Raw genomic sequence first — 16,946 nt, 5'->3', positions numbered from 1 at the left:
TACTATTTTGCATTCTTTGGTGATATACTACAACTCCTGAAAGAATACTCAGTAATTTTGAAGAATATTGACACTGGAGTACGGATTGCTGTAATTTCTTTCTTTTTTAATCACATAGGATTTAATCCTCTGTTTGACATACAGCTGTAGATTGATAATAAAAAAAAAAACAACAACAACAAACCAATAACCCACAATCATAAATGACATGCCAGTGAAGAGTAAATAAAGCTAAAGAAATCTTTCTCCTTCCTGTTCCAGTATAGTGGTTGTCATGTGGGACTGTTGCATATTCCACCTGAGTGTTTTGTGTATCTTCTATGTCAATCAATTCCTTACTTTGTAATAGACGGAGGAGGAAAATCAACTCAATGAAATGAAATTGGCAAGCTATATGCACAAAAGGATAAGGGATTAAACCAGACCTCCAACTTCAGCACTTTGGACACATCAAATGTTCTGAGAAAATTTCTACAAGCCCACAAACTATCATATTTTAATGAACAAAATCACCACATACAGGTACACTTGTATACGTATCCTATACAGGTAAGTTGTTCACACATTTTACAGAACATGAAAGATGGGAATTCCAAGCTACACGTTGCATGTTGACTTGGTTTGTACCTGAACTTGTCCATGGTGTTGAAATCCCCGAAACCACTGGAGAGGCTGTTGGCGTCGATGCTAGAACGGCCACTCTCACTCTCTGTCAGGTGTTTGAAGATGGAGCTCTGTGGCATGGGTAAGGGGGCGCAGAGGAGAGGTATATAATCAGTCAGTACGACCAAGTTTTGTTTTGTTTTTTAAATCAAAAATCAAAATGAGCCAGTTTGAATTTGAACCAAGCTATCTCTGAACAACATATTACTCGATATATTGACTCTGTTGCAGTGTGCTACTTAGTACTACACAGTACACATACTGTACAACCTGTACTTCTTGCCATGTTAACCCGACTCTGCTTGCTTTGCCGATTAGATTGAAGGCTGGAACACTTTCTTCGCTGATTGGCACAGATGTCTGTAAATCACCTCTTTACATTTAGTGTTCTCACAGTCAATGAAAGGTGAAAAAAAAAAAAAAACACAGATGATGTAAAATCTATCCATTCCCTTGTTGGAACTAGACATGCCACGCATTACACTGTAACTCTATGGTGAATTGCCATATCTTGGAGGAGATATGTCAAACAGAGCTCAAGGAAAGAGTTTCCAGCCTTGGAATATACCTTGTGTCTATGTTTCCACTTCTCCTTAGCCCATCTCTGCAGGTTGTACAGCTGGGCTGCGGTCTGCTCCTCTGGATCTACAGAAAACAACAACACCAAATATCGAGTTGAATTTTCACAAAGCATTCTACTTCTCATCAGTGGTATGTGTGTCTTATTGTGGACATGCAATTTCGAATTCAGCTGTCCAATTACACAATCATCAAGACATTCGAAGAGAATTATATCGCATGCGCTTTCTCTCAAACAGGACCAGCTAGCTTCTGATTAATGGAAAGAAGAGCCGTGGCAAAGAAGTAGTTACTTGATTTCTATCCACTTGCTTCTTCTTGAAAAAAAAGAAAAAAAACCCACAAAACTAACTAGCATTGTGGGTAGGCAAATTCAGTTTCAAGACTTTAAATCCAAAAGAATCCTATATACATGTACCCTTAGTATTCATATGATATGACAATGCTTGGACAACAATGAAAACATGGGGTACAAATTACTATATGAATGACTTACAAGCACACAAAACATGCACATAGAGTTAATGGGCAATAAGGTTGGATGCATATTTAAAAGCGTAAAACTGAAATACCTGGTTGTGGTTTGCTGTGTGATTCAATGTGTTTGTAGAGTTCACCTATTTCTCCTGGCATTGACGCCGGCTGTAGATTAAAAGAACAAATGAACAAATAAACAGACAAAATTAGACAAATCACAGCACATCAGAGCACATCACAACTCACGAGCATATGTCTGCATGGGGTCCTTGGGGACAAGGACTACTTCTACTACTTCTATTCATGCAACCAAGGGTGCGTTCCAGTGCTCAAAATTGAACCAAAGCGAGCTGTGAAGATACTTTTGTAGGTTTTAGAATCCGCCCCAGCCAAAAGTAGCACAAAATGCTCAAAGATTAATGTACTGCAAATATTTTTTTTGCGTTTACAGTACTACCATTCCAAAGTCACGGGAGAGTTTCAATTCTGTTGCCAGGACATTGATACACTGGAAATATTTGATTTTTCAGGCAGCCCCAAGCTGTTGCAGAGGGATTTATTATCCCTGTTTTTTTTTGTAAAAGTGACACAGGGTCAAATTCTATGTCCGGAAGTGGTAAACTTGGCATACATGGGAAGAAAAACAAAATGAAAAGGGAGAGAAGAAGAAAAAAAAAAGGTGCTACTGACCTTGCTCCTCCTAAACAGCATGATGAGGGGGAAGTTGATGGGAATAGCCAAGAGAGCCGTTACTATGCCAACGAGGACCGCCTCACCAGACAAATCGTACACTCCCAGCTCGGCATCCTTTGAAACAAAAGTTGAACATGGCAAATGATACTATGAAAGATTGCTTTATCACACAGGGACCATATTGTCACTAATCCCTCTATTACACTGTAACAATCTTCTTTGGTCATATTCTTCTCAAACTCCTCCATAAAGTTTAATTTCACAAAATGACACTGAAGTGAGAAGGACACACAAGTTTTGCAACCTGTATTGTTTTCACCTTTAAATGAAAAAGAGAACACAACCAGGATTTGAAATGACACAGTTTGTTCACATCAAAATACACATGAACTTTAAGCATGATAATTATACACTGACATATCTGCCACTAGGCTCACATATTGTACTTTTATGACTCAAAGACTAAATAAATGTATGTGTACACGTGTACATATCTCCCCTCATATCTTGTTCTGTATAGACCTTAAAAGGACCAAAAGAGGAAGAATAACCATCTATCATTCCCCCCTCACATACACAGAATCAGTTCACTATAATCAGCGTGAAATGTTTAATAAGAGTATGAAATACATTTTCATATAACATGTGCCATAGATATCATGCACTTTCTTTTGAGACTTATAGTTTTAGTTTGTTTGGGACTCCGCACCTTAAAAGATCCTCCAGGGAACAATATCAATTTGAACTGATCAGTAAATGGTATACTGCATAAGCCAATATTTTAATGCACACTTATACTGATAATTCGTTGAAGATGAACTGATTTTGCTATAACATGCATTTCCCACTGACACGTGCCCGGGTATACTTAGGACTAGTCTTGAACAGGTTAATATTAAGAGGGTTTACAACATTTTTGCATGCAAATTCCATGACTGGCTTACAGGGTTGTATGCTCATACATTTTGCTTTAATGCACATACAGTGTACATATATTACGCCTTGATTATTATACACAATGTACATGTACATGGTCTCTATCATATGTGACCGTGCACCACAAAACAAACAAAAAGTCACACCCCTTGATTTCACGTGAGGACTCAAAACAATTAAAGTAGGTCTACTATGTCAATCTTGAGTTTTTCATATTTTCTGAAAGAGCTATCTTTCTTCTCATTATTCTTTAGTTTTGGATCATAACACGAATGGGAAAGTGTGTTTTCAGGAGTTTTTCTACAATCCCTTTTTTGGGGGAGAGTATAGAATGATCAGGTATGTATTCGAGGCCCCTTTTCATTTCTTGAAATCCTTTGTACACTCTTCACTTTCAAGTCTAATATCTTTTGAAAGGATAATGCTACTGCTTTGTAAGTTGACATTAATCATGGACAGAATGTGTTGATAGAACATGCTCAATTTCAGCTTAATCTGATAATTCCTTCATTGTTGTTGCTCTGGTGGTTGAAATCCTGTGTTTTTTCCCTTTCATTTCACAGCTAACGTGGCTTGGTTAAAGATTAAGCACTTGAATAGACACTGTACTTCAGACCCTCTTTTCTCAGTTCACACTTTTCCAGTGTGTGCTTTCTTTCCAGTATTTAGATAGGTTAGGGGAGTCCCTTTGAATTGAGTTATGCATCATTTTAAAGCTTAGAGTCTGCTCTTTCAGAATCTAGCCTTAACTAAAAATCCATGTCTGGCAACTTTTTTGTTGGTTTTGTGGTGCAGGGTCACATATAACTTTCATGTTAACAACGTATGCAGGATTTGATTACAGACTCGGACAATGAACAGATACGAAACGGGATTAAAGAAAAACATCCCACCCACCTGGTTGTCAAGCTTCTGGTACCACAGTGTGTTGATGCACATGAATCCCATGGAGATACAGAGGCAACACGTGAGCCGCTGGACACGGGTGAAGACGCTGTACGGCGGCCGCGTGAAGATGGAGCTCCAAATGTAGTAGTCGGCAAAGTACTGGGCCCCCTTGGCAAAGAAAGCCTGGGGGTAGAGGTGGAGGGATGCATGCTATCATAGAGGGTACACTGTGGGCAGGTGGACTTTGACTGAACTGTCACATACACTTGCGTTGTCCTACTCATACACAATGTACACCATTTTCATGTTTGTGGTACTTTGTTGGCATCTGGCCCTAGTCATGTTGGTATGTAAGCAAACCGAAGTGATTTTTGAGAATGTGAGCAATGGCATCTTGATTAACACCTGCACATTTGGTATCACTTTCGTTATCACCCTGATTCTCTAACACAGGCACAGATACCAAATGACATAAAAATAAAGAATGCATAAATGAGGGCACGCGGGAACTGCAGTTGGAGTCAATTAAACTGTGGATTCCTTAAACACTGCTTTTAAAAAACAAAATGAAAATTAACTCTAAAAAAAAAATGGAAAACTACATGTTCTCATTGGTCATTCTTCCACAGTGGTGCATGATTTACCTTCTGGAAGCCCACCCCGTCCTCCACCACCTTCAGCTCCCGCTCGATCTTCCCGTCGTCCTCCTCAACGGCGAACCAGCGCTCGCAGATGAAGAACCACTTGTTGCCAGTCAGCAGGTCCCTGATCGAGATGCGGCTGAGGTACCAGCTGGGCGACAGGCCGGCGTTGTTGTGCCACAGCTGCAGCCGCTGGATGTTGCCCAGACTCTCTGGGGTACTGCATGGATGGGAGATGGAAGAAAGAAGAAGAGTTTCAGAGGTACATGTATATTAATCTCTTCTGTGCCAGACATTTTAGGGGACTGCAGCTTCCACACTTTTGGCTCTTTTATATCTTTATGTGCCACATTTGCACATAAAGCTCAGTTGATGGCCCTTCCAAGTTCACATATTCTGCTCAAACGCACATCCACTTCCAAACTGATTGATAAATAACCAAATTCAGATAACGGTTCAATGAAAGCTTTACTCGCAACTCCATTCCTCACAAAGATATATTGTAGCTTGTGCTGTGTGATGATTGAATAGCGGCATTCCAAAGGGTGTTTTTTAGAAAAATATAGAAAAATAAAATAAAAACACAAGAAAACCCAAGACTTCTGATGGTTCCACCCCAGTTTCTTTGCATCACTGAGGTTGGGAGGAAAGCATTGACTTGTGACCCAACCAAACACTGGCACCTGTGTTTCTTTGCATGTCTTCGATAGAGTATGAGGCAGCTTTAGCTTTCTTCAACTTGCACTGTAACTGCACTGCATGTATCTCTTAAAAATATATGGCTGTAGAAGTCATGATTATCATGAGGAAGACTAATGTAGAAGACACTCAAACCTTGAGATCTTCTATCAGAGATCAGAGACAACCTACAAAGAATATTCAGGAAGCAACAAGTCAAAAACAGTAAGTATGGGAATAAAAAAGACCAGTAAGATGAGCAAAAGCTGAAACATTGACAACTCTATGCTTGCAAACATTTTCTGAAGAAACGCTAAATATCTATGTCACAGTACCTGATCACAAATCTATCTCTGGAGTTTCTCTCGAAGATGGGCCTGTCATCGCACGTGAGTTCCTTCGTCTCGGAGTGTCCCTCGTCGCCATGGAGAACGATGCTGATGCGGGCTGTGGTGCCCGCCCCAGTCCTGAATCCTGTCTCCACGGTTACATCATAGCTGTTTGCAAATGAAGGTTTTCAAGAGAAGTGGGACAGCATTTTAATACTAAAACGCATTTGTGTCATGACCTGCATGAAATGACAGTTATATGACAGTACAATTGTACTTACTATAACGAGTAGCAGTCAGTTTAACCCTTTAAATCTCATCCTGTTGAATCCTGCTCCAGAAAAATCAGTAAATGCTATTGCTATGAAGCCTTTAAATACAGAACATATGGTGGTCATTCCAGGCAAAACCACACATTTATCTTTTGGGAGCTGGTTCAAATGTTCTCTCAATGTCAGAGGAAATTGAACTTTTGTGACATTCTTTTTATTTTCTTAGTATCATCTACCATTGTGACATCACACATTTTTTTTTTCTATGATTCCTGCCCTGAGAGTACAGCACATGGAACTAAATAAAATCTAAAATATTCATAACTTTTTAAACTGATTGTCTAATTGTTCTCACACAGTCAGTGACTCTATCATTTATCTTTTTACATTCACTGAATCCACACATCTACTCAAGTGGAAATGGGGGGGGGGGGGGGGAGGGGGTGGTTGGGAGAAGAGGAAACTTTCCACTTCCCTCACACATGGCATATTAAAGTTATCTATCTAAATACTTGATCCAGTATATGTGCAATCCCGCCTCATCTGAGATGGCTTCCAAGCTGTGAAAAAGATGAAACAAAACCAAATGGAGGGGTCACTCACTACTGTTGGTCTCCTGGCTGGTTGTCTTTCAGGAAGATGAGTCCCTTCTTCTTCTCGTCGTGGCAGTCGGCATAGTAACAGTAGACGAAGAGGAGGGCGTAGGCACCCAGGAGGACAGCCACAAACATATAGGGCACTGGATTCTCGTTTGAGCTGTGCAGATAACAAGGGAAAAAATTCATGACCTGTTTATACATTGTATTCCCACAGCAATGCTCTCAGCTGTTTAATTATTGTTACTGCTGAAGCATCCTTTTTAACACTGTATGCTAGTCAAATCGGCATTGAGTCATACAATGTATATGCACAAGTTTGTCACATATCCACTAATGCGTATGATGCTGGATTCTTGTTTGAGCTGTGGGTATCACAGATGTGCTGAATTCTTACATGATGTTTTATATACCGATGCCAATGCTCTTAGCTTTCTTATAATTGTTATAACAGAAGCATCATTTTCGCCATGCTGGTCAAATCAGCATTATGTCACATATCCACAAACATGCAGGTCACTGGATTCTTGTTTGAGTGGTGCGGATATCAAGAAGTGGGACAAATTCTTACATGAAATTCTATGCACCCATAGCAATGCTTTTAGCTGTTTTATTATTGTTTTTCACTGAATCATCATTTTTGCTATGATGGTCAAATCAGTATTTTGTCACATATGTACAATTGAATGTTCATGTTATGTTTTGAAGTTTCTCACAGTAAAATAATTTCTGCAGGGTCATACTTAAGCTTCAGAGAAATTAAAAAAGTAAAGAGGAAATAACAGGAAAAATGAAGAGGTATAGGACATGTCACGTCAGGAGCAAATGGGATAGAAAAGCTGTGAAACTATGTGGAAAGAGGAGGATAAACAAGTGGGGAAGACAATTTGAGAAAATGTAACAAGACAAACAGTCTGTGGGTGGAAAAATAAAGGCTTGAAAGGAATTGTCGGACCACGTCCCATCTTACTCGACAAATAGCTGCATGTCGATGAAACCAAGGGTGCTGAAGATGGGGAGGAAGCTGACGCCGAAGGAGCTGAGGTGGTTGCAGCGGCACTGCGTCGTCGAGAAGGTGGACGACGACGAAGTGGAGCAGCCTTCTGGAGACCACATGACTGAAAATCAGGGCAAACACAGTTGGACAAAATAAAATGTTTGCATCACAAGTGGAAGTTACACTGGCTGAATTTTAGGTACCCGGTAGGCTTTTAAAAATGTGTTTTTGGGGTTCAGCATGGTCTGTTTTCAGTTTTTGGGTATAAACAATCAGGACATTTTTCATTTTCATACATCTGAAATTTGGAATGATACATGTAGAATAAAGTAAAAGAAGCATATTTTCTTTCTGCTCTTTTGTGAAACCAAATTTTGAAAATGGCTATTTTTTGGTAGCCTGATCCAGCAACTAAGATTTAAAGTGTAATGTTACATTTGTTTTTATCTTGGGCAACTTCACTTTTTTCTTTTCGGGGCTACAAAAATTTGAAAATTCAAGATTTTAATGGCCCTAACAGGTTGAAGGAGGAAAAAGCTTGTGTCAAGCCCTGTTTTAGGTGTCTACATAAATACAGTTTTGATCAGTAATATACCATTTTAAAGCCAAGAATATGGCCAAACCAAGCTCAAAGTACTTATTCAGCAACTTCTTGTTGGTTTCATGATATAAGTTTTAACATAAAAGAATCTGAATGCATATGAGCTCACCATTTTCCACGTTCCAATAGAGGCACTCGCCCCACCACATCTTCAGCATATACTGCCTGGAGAGGTCCCCATTCTGCCGGTACACCATCTGACCAAACTCGCCGTCCATCAAGGCCAGGTAGTAGCGGCCGGAGTCTGAGAAAAAGAGGAGAGCAGCGAACAAAATTAGCATCATTCATCGTAGATAACAAGAATGGTTTTGCTGCTGTACAAAGTCCATGGACCTACAAGGTGTACAGGGAAATTTCATTCCAATATTACATTGCTTTGTACAAAAACAGAAAAATCAGGATTAAACCAGTGAAAATCTGGGGCAAAAATCAGACACATAAAACAAGTTATGAATTGACAAATTTTTAGAGAAAAAGACAAATTAGCAACTCTGAGTAATTTATGAGCTGAGCAGCTCTCCATTTATTTTGGAAACAAAATGTCAAACATTTTCAATTTTCTCACAATATCTGGGCACAGACAGAACTTATATTAAGAGGAGGACGTGCAAAAAACGCATTACTCTTATCATGCTTATCATTTCTCGAGAATAGGTTTGACGAAACTGTCCGTTTGTCTGAGACTTACTGTTGAAGGTATCTGGGACGAGGAAGATGTGGATGTTGTTGACATTTTCATCATGATCCCAGCGCATATCGTACTGAGTGGGCGTTGGCTCCCTGTCATATCTACAGGCATGGTAATTGAGACAAGGAAGACAAGAGCGGAAGACAGAATAATACAAACATGTTTATGTCAAATAGAACCCACCTGCCGTACACGACCACTGAAAAATCCCCCTAGGAGAAAAGCCATGTTAAAGGGAGTGTATGGTACTGGTTGAGGTGAGGATTCAGTTTGCAACGTTTTGCGAGATATTTAGAAACCACTCTATGAAAGAGCATACAATTCTAAGGGGAATCAAAAGTTTATTTGATGAAAATCAATTTTGAAATGACTGAGATATCTAAAAACAAGGTAAAACAAAGAGATCCTAATAAAATTTGTGGCCTGTCAATTTTATTAGTATCGCTTTTTTGGATATCTCAGCCATCTCAGGACCAATTTTCATCAAATATTGTTGAATCCTTCTTGAAATTACATGCTCTTTTATATATCTTAAGAGATTTCTCATTATCTCACCAAAAAATGTTATAAAACTGAATCCTCACCTCAACAAGTACTGTACAGTCCTTTTAGAGACCATGTGTACAGTGACCACCTGCCTATTTAACACAGCCAGCTGCCACCAATTTTGCATACCTCGGTAGATTTCTTACTGTACACGTATATTCAACTGCACCAACAGCCAAGAGGAAAGCTTTATTCATAGACATGACCAACCCAGTCTCACCTGAGCAGGACGGATACGGGGACTGGATGATCGATGGGGGTCAACTCGATGGCAAGGTGCAAACTCTGCTGGATGTTGGCTGTAGTTACGTTGAACTCGTGCACGCTCATGTAAGCGGGGTCAAAGGTGAAGTTGAACGCCGATGGAAACTGGGAAATAGGATTTCACACGTGTGAGGAGAGACAGAGAATATGAACGTACACTGTACATGTAATGTAACTAAATATGCCCGAATGTTTCATCAAAACAATACAGAGAATTAACAAACGTAATCCGTCACTGATATGTACATCAAGCACGACATTATACAAAATTAACCCAAAATCAAAAGCACTGTCTGACACTTCTACAACAACTTGTTATTGCCAATTATCACCTTTGCACATATTTGAAATCATTAAATACTTGGGAAAAAATTAAACTATTTTATAATCAGCAACAAGGAAACTAGTACATTTGTCAGTAAATGGATACGGTAAAACCAGAAATGTTCACATTGATCCATTCTAATTTCGCAAATTTTGTGAGAGCCAAGATTTGCAAAATGACTGTAAAATGCACGCAAAAGTTCTTCTCCACACTACATGCATTGAATGCCAGTGGCAACTGGCAAAAATTTCATGCAGCAAAAAAGGCCGTTGGCTCAAATTCGCCAAAAATTTCTCGCTTTACAGTAGTTCAAATCTCCAAAACATCGAAACATACATCATCATGCGTGTAATCTACACACATTTTCCTCATTCAATGTCAGTTCACTCATATGGAGATGCAATGTGATGAAAATTTGCAATGACAGGAAAGAATTTCATTTGAAATGTGCAAGCAATACCCCATTGAGGACGGGCTGATTTTGCTATAACATGTACTTCCCACAGACACCTGCCTGAGTATACTCGGGACTAGTCTTCAACGGGTTGAAAGCTAGCAGGCTCACCTCTTCAACCATGTTATCGATGTCAATGACAACCTCTTGCCCAGACGGCAGGTTGCCGACGACGATGGGGCTCACCGTCTCATCATGGCAGGTATACAGCTCCAGAGAAGTGACTGGGGTCGTGACCTGGAAGTACAAACACATGGACAATGGTACATGTTACTATGTCAACTCATTAAGTCATGACAGGGTTGCTGACTTTTTAACCCAATGGAGCCTGTAGTACTCATTTGTGTGGAAAAGGGTTGTAAATGCATGGTTAGTTCATGACATGGTCGACAATATTCATGTACCGACAGAAGAATACATGAAATACTGTCACATGGAAATTGGAAATTTGGAAATTACAGGATATTGTTTGACCCCATTGAAATGCACATACACCGTACAATGTAAAACATGAGTATCTTTCTGACTGCTCTGGAGAACATGCTACTACTACACATATATCTGAAAACAGGAAACAAACAAACAAACAGACAAACAAACAAACAAATAAACAAACATAACAACTAGGTGGCAACTGTGAGGTTGAATAAACATAATATGACTGCATGTCATCTGCAGGTTGACATACAAGTGTACATGTAATTGTATCTAAAGACAAATTATATGAAATAAACATTAGGACAAGAATTCAATAAATGTGTACACTTGGTTGCATGGCCCCTACAGGTTTCTTGATGTATTCCATCACAGCACATACCCTCTGGAAGCCATTCCCCCAGACGTAGGGGTTGTCAGCGTAGGTAGCCATGTGGGCGCTGTAGCAAGGGTAGTTCCACTGGTAGCCGGAGGAGGACCCCTGGGCTTGGGCGTGGCCCAGGAGCCCATCCAGGTCCTCGGGGAGGGTGAAGGAGGCCCCGCCCGCCACCAGCCTAGCCCCGCCCAGGGCGTCGACCCTTGACCCCTGGAGTGTCAGCAGAGGGCTGTCCAGGGTCACTGGGGCACTCTGGGTGGTCATGTGACCCAGATACACCTGCAGAGTGGTCAACAGATAAAGAGAAGAAGAAGAAGAAGATATGTCATCAATCTATTATGGTACCAGATGATAGTGTCATCAGGCTCTTCATTTATTTCTGTTTCTTTCTGTTGTAGAATATCAATAAGTCTCCTAATGCTTAATTCAAAACTTTATCTTACACTGACAACAAATTCTATAAGACTAAAATGCCTGTTTCTCTCTCTTTTAATTGGAAGATATTTGTAGATTTCTTTCTGATTTTATCCAGATTTGATAAATTTAACACATTTCTCTCACTCTATGCAGTGAAAACTAGATTATGATTACAAGGCAATTTCTGTAGCAAACTTGCCCCATAACTTCATGGATTAAAACGTCCTCCATATGGAAATGTCAAGTACACATTTGTGACCCTGCACCTCAAAACAAACAAAAAGTTGCCAGACATGAATTTTTAGCTAAGACCATATTCTGAAAGAGCAGACTTTAAGCTTTAAAATGATGTATAACTCAAATCAAATGGACTCTCCTAACATATCTAAATATTGGAAAGAAAGCATAAACTCAGGAAAAGTGTGAACTGAGAAAAGAGGCTCTGAAGTACAGTGTCTATTCAAGCGCTTAATCTTTACCAAACCGTGCTGGCTGTGTGATGAATGGGACAAAAAACAGGAAGTAAACCACCAGAGTAACAACAATGAAGGGATTATGAGATTAAACTGAAATTAAGCATGCCTCATTAACACATTCTGTCCATAATTAATGCCAACTTTCAAAGCAGTAGCACTATCCTTTTAAAAGTTATTAGAGTTGAAAGTGAAGAGTGTGGAGAAGGTTTTTCAGAAATGAAAAAGGGATTCAAAAGACACACCTAATTACACTATTCTACCAAAAATGTTCGAGATAAACTGCTAAAAAAACACACTTTCCTGCCCGTTTTATGATCCCAAATTTTAGCATAATGTAAAAGAAGACCCGCTCTTTCAGAAAATATGAAAAATTCAAATTCGGCTAGGTTGACCCATTTCACTTATTTTCAATCCTCACGCAAAATCAGTGTGTGCGACTTTATGTTCGTTTTGAGGTGCACGGTCACATTTAGAGTCTTTGTCACATCTATGCTACATGTACACGTGTATCACCATGATTTGATGGTTAGTATTCAACTATGTGCCAGTTTTACGGCTCAGAAATGTTTTCCGAAAGAGCCCAAAAGTTGCATGGGCAGGATCAAATTTCCAAGGTGCCTGCAACAGGAGCTACAGAATCTTCCCAAATCTGACCGAGGATCCTTGGGAAACTTAAATATCTCTTCAAATGTTGAAGAGAGAATATTATAAAGGCCTGTCCGTCCCTGCTTTGGGAATGACATATCCCTTTATATTCCACATACTAAGAATCTTGCTATACGATTGGTCAAGAGCTAATCACGTGATTAAGTGTACAGTAGTTTTGCCCATCACATCACCTGAGAAGAAAAGTTTGTTACACTCTATTTTGATAGTCCCTTTTGTTTTGCTGATCTCTTCAGTCCATACATGTACAGTCCTAACGCAAGATGAGTACGTGCGAAATAAAAGTGCGTTGCACTGTGGACTATCACTTAACTAGGTCAAGTAATGATAGTCCACAGTGCAACACACTTTTATTTCGGTGTTGCGGTGCGCAGATCAAATTCGTTATTTTGTCATCTACGCGCATACGTCTAAAGTAAACTACGTAACCTACACCCTAAGGATACCCAAAGACAGCTCAAACAGTTTCAGATGTGGAATAAAATGGGAATATCTAGGACCCTAGATGTGGAATATAAAGCAAATAATCAACTTTTAGTTTCAGGCCATGAGACAAACTATCACTTCCTCAGCGATCTGAATACGTACACAATCTTTCCTTAGCTGCGCTTCGGAATGATAGCTATATCTAGGTCGCCTCGGAAGTGATGGTTTGTCCCATCACCTTCACCAACGTTGATTATTTGCTTACTATTAAAGATGTATGTAACATACACAATTATATCTCTTAGTGATCATGAACTCTGTAATCTCATTAGTCAATAATCCACTGAATATTTCCCTTACTTCATTATTTCTTATTGCATTATTTCATGAATGAGGCCAATGTCTTGTTGAATTTCATGCTTTGCATTCTTGTTGATATTTGTGCGTATGCGCTGATCGATCTTGTGCAGACAGCAAACATGGCTCACAGCAGGGCATTTCAACATACATGTAGGCCATACTCGTGGAAAGAAATTAGTAAGAAGAATTCATGATAACTATTTAAAGAGATAATATTGTTACCTTATTGTTACCTTATTGGTACCTAGCAATGCTTGGGTATTAATTGATAATGGCAGAGCCTTCTGAGTGAGGAAAATATCTTGGCCAAGGATGAAAATACCAGGCAGGATTTGAACCCAAACCTTGCGAACACGCTGTTATTTTCGTGAGGGTTTAATTTTTGCGAATTCCATGAATCACTGTTGGGCCGCGAATTTTATAAATACGGGAAAATAACGCTAACGGACAAGCATCAGTGCACTTACAATAGCCTCGGTGACAAATTGCAAAAACAGCATTTCAATGAAAATGTCTGTGACCTCCTAATTCAGGAAAATATATGTACATGAAAATAAAGCTTTTACAGTAAATAGGGTATGCCACGGTGCTCTTGTGCTAATGTTGGCAGCCCTGTACCAATCCATGATAGAGTGTTCTTGAACTCTTTACCTGAAGCATGTCGGAGAGCGACGCGATCATCCTCTCTGTGATGGCCCTCTTAACGTTCAGGTCCAAGGGCTCCCCCGTGTGGTTGTGGTGGTACGACTCAAACATATTGGAGACGACGGTCAGCATTTCCGCGAGGGCGTCCCGCGCTGAGCTGGGCTCCGCCCACCGGTAGGCAGCGCTGGAGGCAGCAAGGGCCACAAGAAGATTTGATGTCTTTTTCTGACACTCTGTGCTCATCTGGTGGTTGGAGATGGATACAAATCATTCACGTAATTCATGGCAAAGTCAAGTATTTTTTAATCATCATTTTTTTTTTATACCTAATTTACTGTTCAAAGCACAACATGATACCTACACAGAGTAGAGAAACGGTCAACGTTAGCCCCCCCCCCCGCACAAAAGGAAACCAGAGCACTTGGCCGGGGTACCGGTTCGAGCACATGTATCCCTCAACCCGTCCCCCCATACCCTACAGTATTTGGATGACTTTTAGGCCAAAATGTTGTATAATATGGCAACTGATGTGAGATACAATGAAATCCGACAGGGCAATGAGGCTGCCATGGTCATGTAGCATATACAAGACAATATGACTTGGCCTCCTATGAAAGTTGGAATATGGGCACTGTCAATTAAATCTTTAGTTTCCTAGAATAGCCTCCCCTAAGCCTTCATAGCAAGTTTGAATTAAATCTGACAAGAAATGTGGCTGATAGAGAACATCGTACACTGTACACGAAATGTGACATGGCATCCAAGTCGAAGCACTGAGGGTGCCATCACCACACCACAAATAACGATTAAAAAAAGGAGGTTAAACTCTCGCTGAAACCACTTGAAGCACATATTTTATGGCAGGAAATAAGCTATTCTATCCACAACACTTCCAGATTTTCTGCACAGCAAATACAATTACAAAGGCATCACATTCATATGCAACACTGATAGCAATCAGACGGGGATATTGTTGGGTTGGGCAGATTACGCCAATACAACATTTTGTTTGTTTTTTGTTTTTTTTTTTTGGGGGGGGGGAAACATGCTGCTTCACATACATTAAATTCCTTACTTCAAATGCTAGAGACAAATTAGTATTTAAAACAAGTCTTTTATGAGCTTATACTTTTCACCACATTGCCTGACAGAGTTCATCCCAGTATAAGATTGTTTAGAAAATCACCAACATTTCAGACATGGACCCCACACTATCCCAATTTTTCATCTGTAGTGGAATGCTTTACTCTATACATAATCCACCGCATGCTTTCTTTTGCAACACACAGGAGAAAACACTCAGGAAAAAACACTCAAGTTCATCTGTTGCTTTTTTGTTTGTGGCTTGTTTGGCCCTACATATCCAGAACCAGCTAAACAGCTTTATGAGTGAACATTTTTTTTCCCCTTAATGGAGGGGGGGGGGGGGGGGGTTAAGTGTAGCCTGCAAGTTAATTTCCTTGGCGAAGAACTTTGGTGCCTTATGTTTGGATTTGGATTTGCACCACTCCCACTTCAAACCTCCTTTCCAAAATCAAGGAAACTCGCACACAAACCTCTTCTGGTACTGCAGTGGCCTCCACTGTGGCGCCAACTGCCTGCAGGATCTCGTACTCATTGCGAATGGAGAGGGCCTGTATCCCGTCTAAGAGGGCACTGCGAATGTCACACCGCTCGGCAATGTTCTAGGCAGAGAAAACAACAGTGACGATGTGATGTTCAGAGTACACTAGTTGTTTAGAAGGCCATGCATTTAACATACAGTCCACCCACATTTCTTTTTCAAATGACTCTTGGAATCAGGTTTGTATGACATTTTTTCAAAAAATTCTTCTGAGATCTAGCACTAAAAAATCAGATATTTCTCACATTCTTTTTTTCTTATCTTTTTGCCCAAAGCATCTTCTAGTTTCCTATAAGGATGTACAGGTTATCATATATTTCATAAGGTATTATCTTATGATAGTAAATGGACTGATTTGGAATATCAAACAGAGTTCAAATTGTTGCCTATGTCTATCTACAAAAAGTTCAAGTGCTTATAAAGTCTCATTACATAATGAGGCATACAATTCCAAGACTTAGAGAATGACACAAATTTCCCCTTGTTTTTCTAGGAAACTGGTATTCCAAAACATTTTTCCTCTCCTTGGCTCACATGCATTTCCCATTTAATCATCTATGAATGTAATCAATTTGATTTGATTTGCCATATCACTTTATCTCTTCTCAGGTTCTTCAAAAAATAATAATCAAACTTCTTTTGACCCACTGTGTGTAAACAGTATAAACCACACATTGACTAGTATGCAATTAAAAAAGGAATTGATTATAAAAATAGACTTAAAAGTGCAAAAAAAAAAGAACTACAGTAACCCGATGAGGACAAACTGATTTTGTGATAATACACATTTCATACAAACACCTGAGTTTACTCACGACTAGCCTTCAACAGATTCAAGAGGAAGGGAATAATGAAAGAGGCACAATGAACTGCATTGACTTAAATTGAAATGAT

At 39.7% G+C, this 16,946-nt stretch overlaps 1 protein-coding gene across 1 annotated transcript in view; it reads right to left on the bottom strand.

Annotated features, from left to right (window-relative positions):
• Positions 1-16,946, bottom strand: part of LOC139734893 (polycystin-1-like protein 1) — a 101,412-nt gene that overhangs the window by 17,526 nt on the left and 66,940 nt on the right. The window contains exons 27-42 of the mRNA XM_071645673.1: positions 15,985-16,113; positions 14,435-14,671; positions 11,445-11,717; positions 10,739-10,864; positions 9,805-9,953; positions 9,039-9,139; positions 8,460-8,594; positions 7,723-7,870; positions 6,760-6,912; positions 5,891-6,052; positions 4,881-5,097; positions 4,246-4,419; positions 2,410-2,526; positions 1,815-1,884; positions 1,232-1,308; positions 628-734 (exon numbers count right to left, since the gene is read on the bottom strand). Coding sequence (XP_071501774.1) covers positions 628-734; positions 1,232-1,308; positions 1,815-1,884; positions 2,410-2,526; positions 4,246-4,419; positions 4,881-5,097; positions 5,891-6,052; positions 6,760-6,912; positions 7,723-7,870; positions 8,460-8,594; positions 9,039-9,139; positions 9,805-9,953; positions 10,739-10,864; positions 11,445-11,717; positions 14,435-14,671; positions 15,985-16,113 — 2,375 coding nt within the window. The remainder of the gene's footprint in view (positions 1-627; positions 735-1,231; positions 1,309-1,814; positions 1,885-2,409; positions 2,527-4,245; positions 4,420-4,880; positions 5,098-5,890; positions 6,053-6,759; positions 6,913-7,722; positions 7,871-8,459; positions 8,595-9,038; positions 9,140-9,804; positions 9,954-10,738; positions 10,865-11,444; positions 11,718-14,434; positions 14,672-15,984; positions 16,114-16,946) is intronic.

Source organism: Diadema antillarum, unplaced genomic scaffold (assembly GCF_040938485.1).
Source record: "Diadema antillarum isolate AM-2024a unplaced genomic scaffold, OU_Dant_1.0 seq00000550_RagTag, whole genome shotgun sequence".
In the NCBI taxonomy this organism is placed as follows: domain Eukaryota; kingdom Metazoa; phylum Echinodermata; class Echinoidea; order Diadematoida; family Diadematidae; genus Diadema; species Diadema antillarum.
This window is presented reverse-complemented; position numbering and strand designations above follow the sequence as displayed.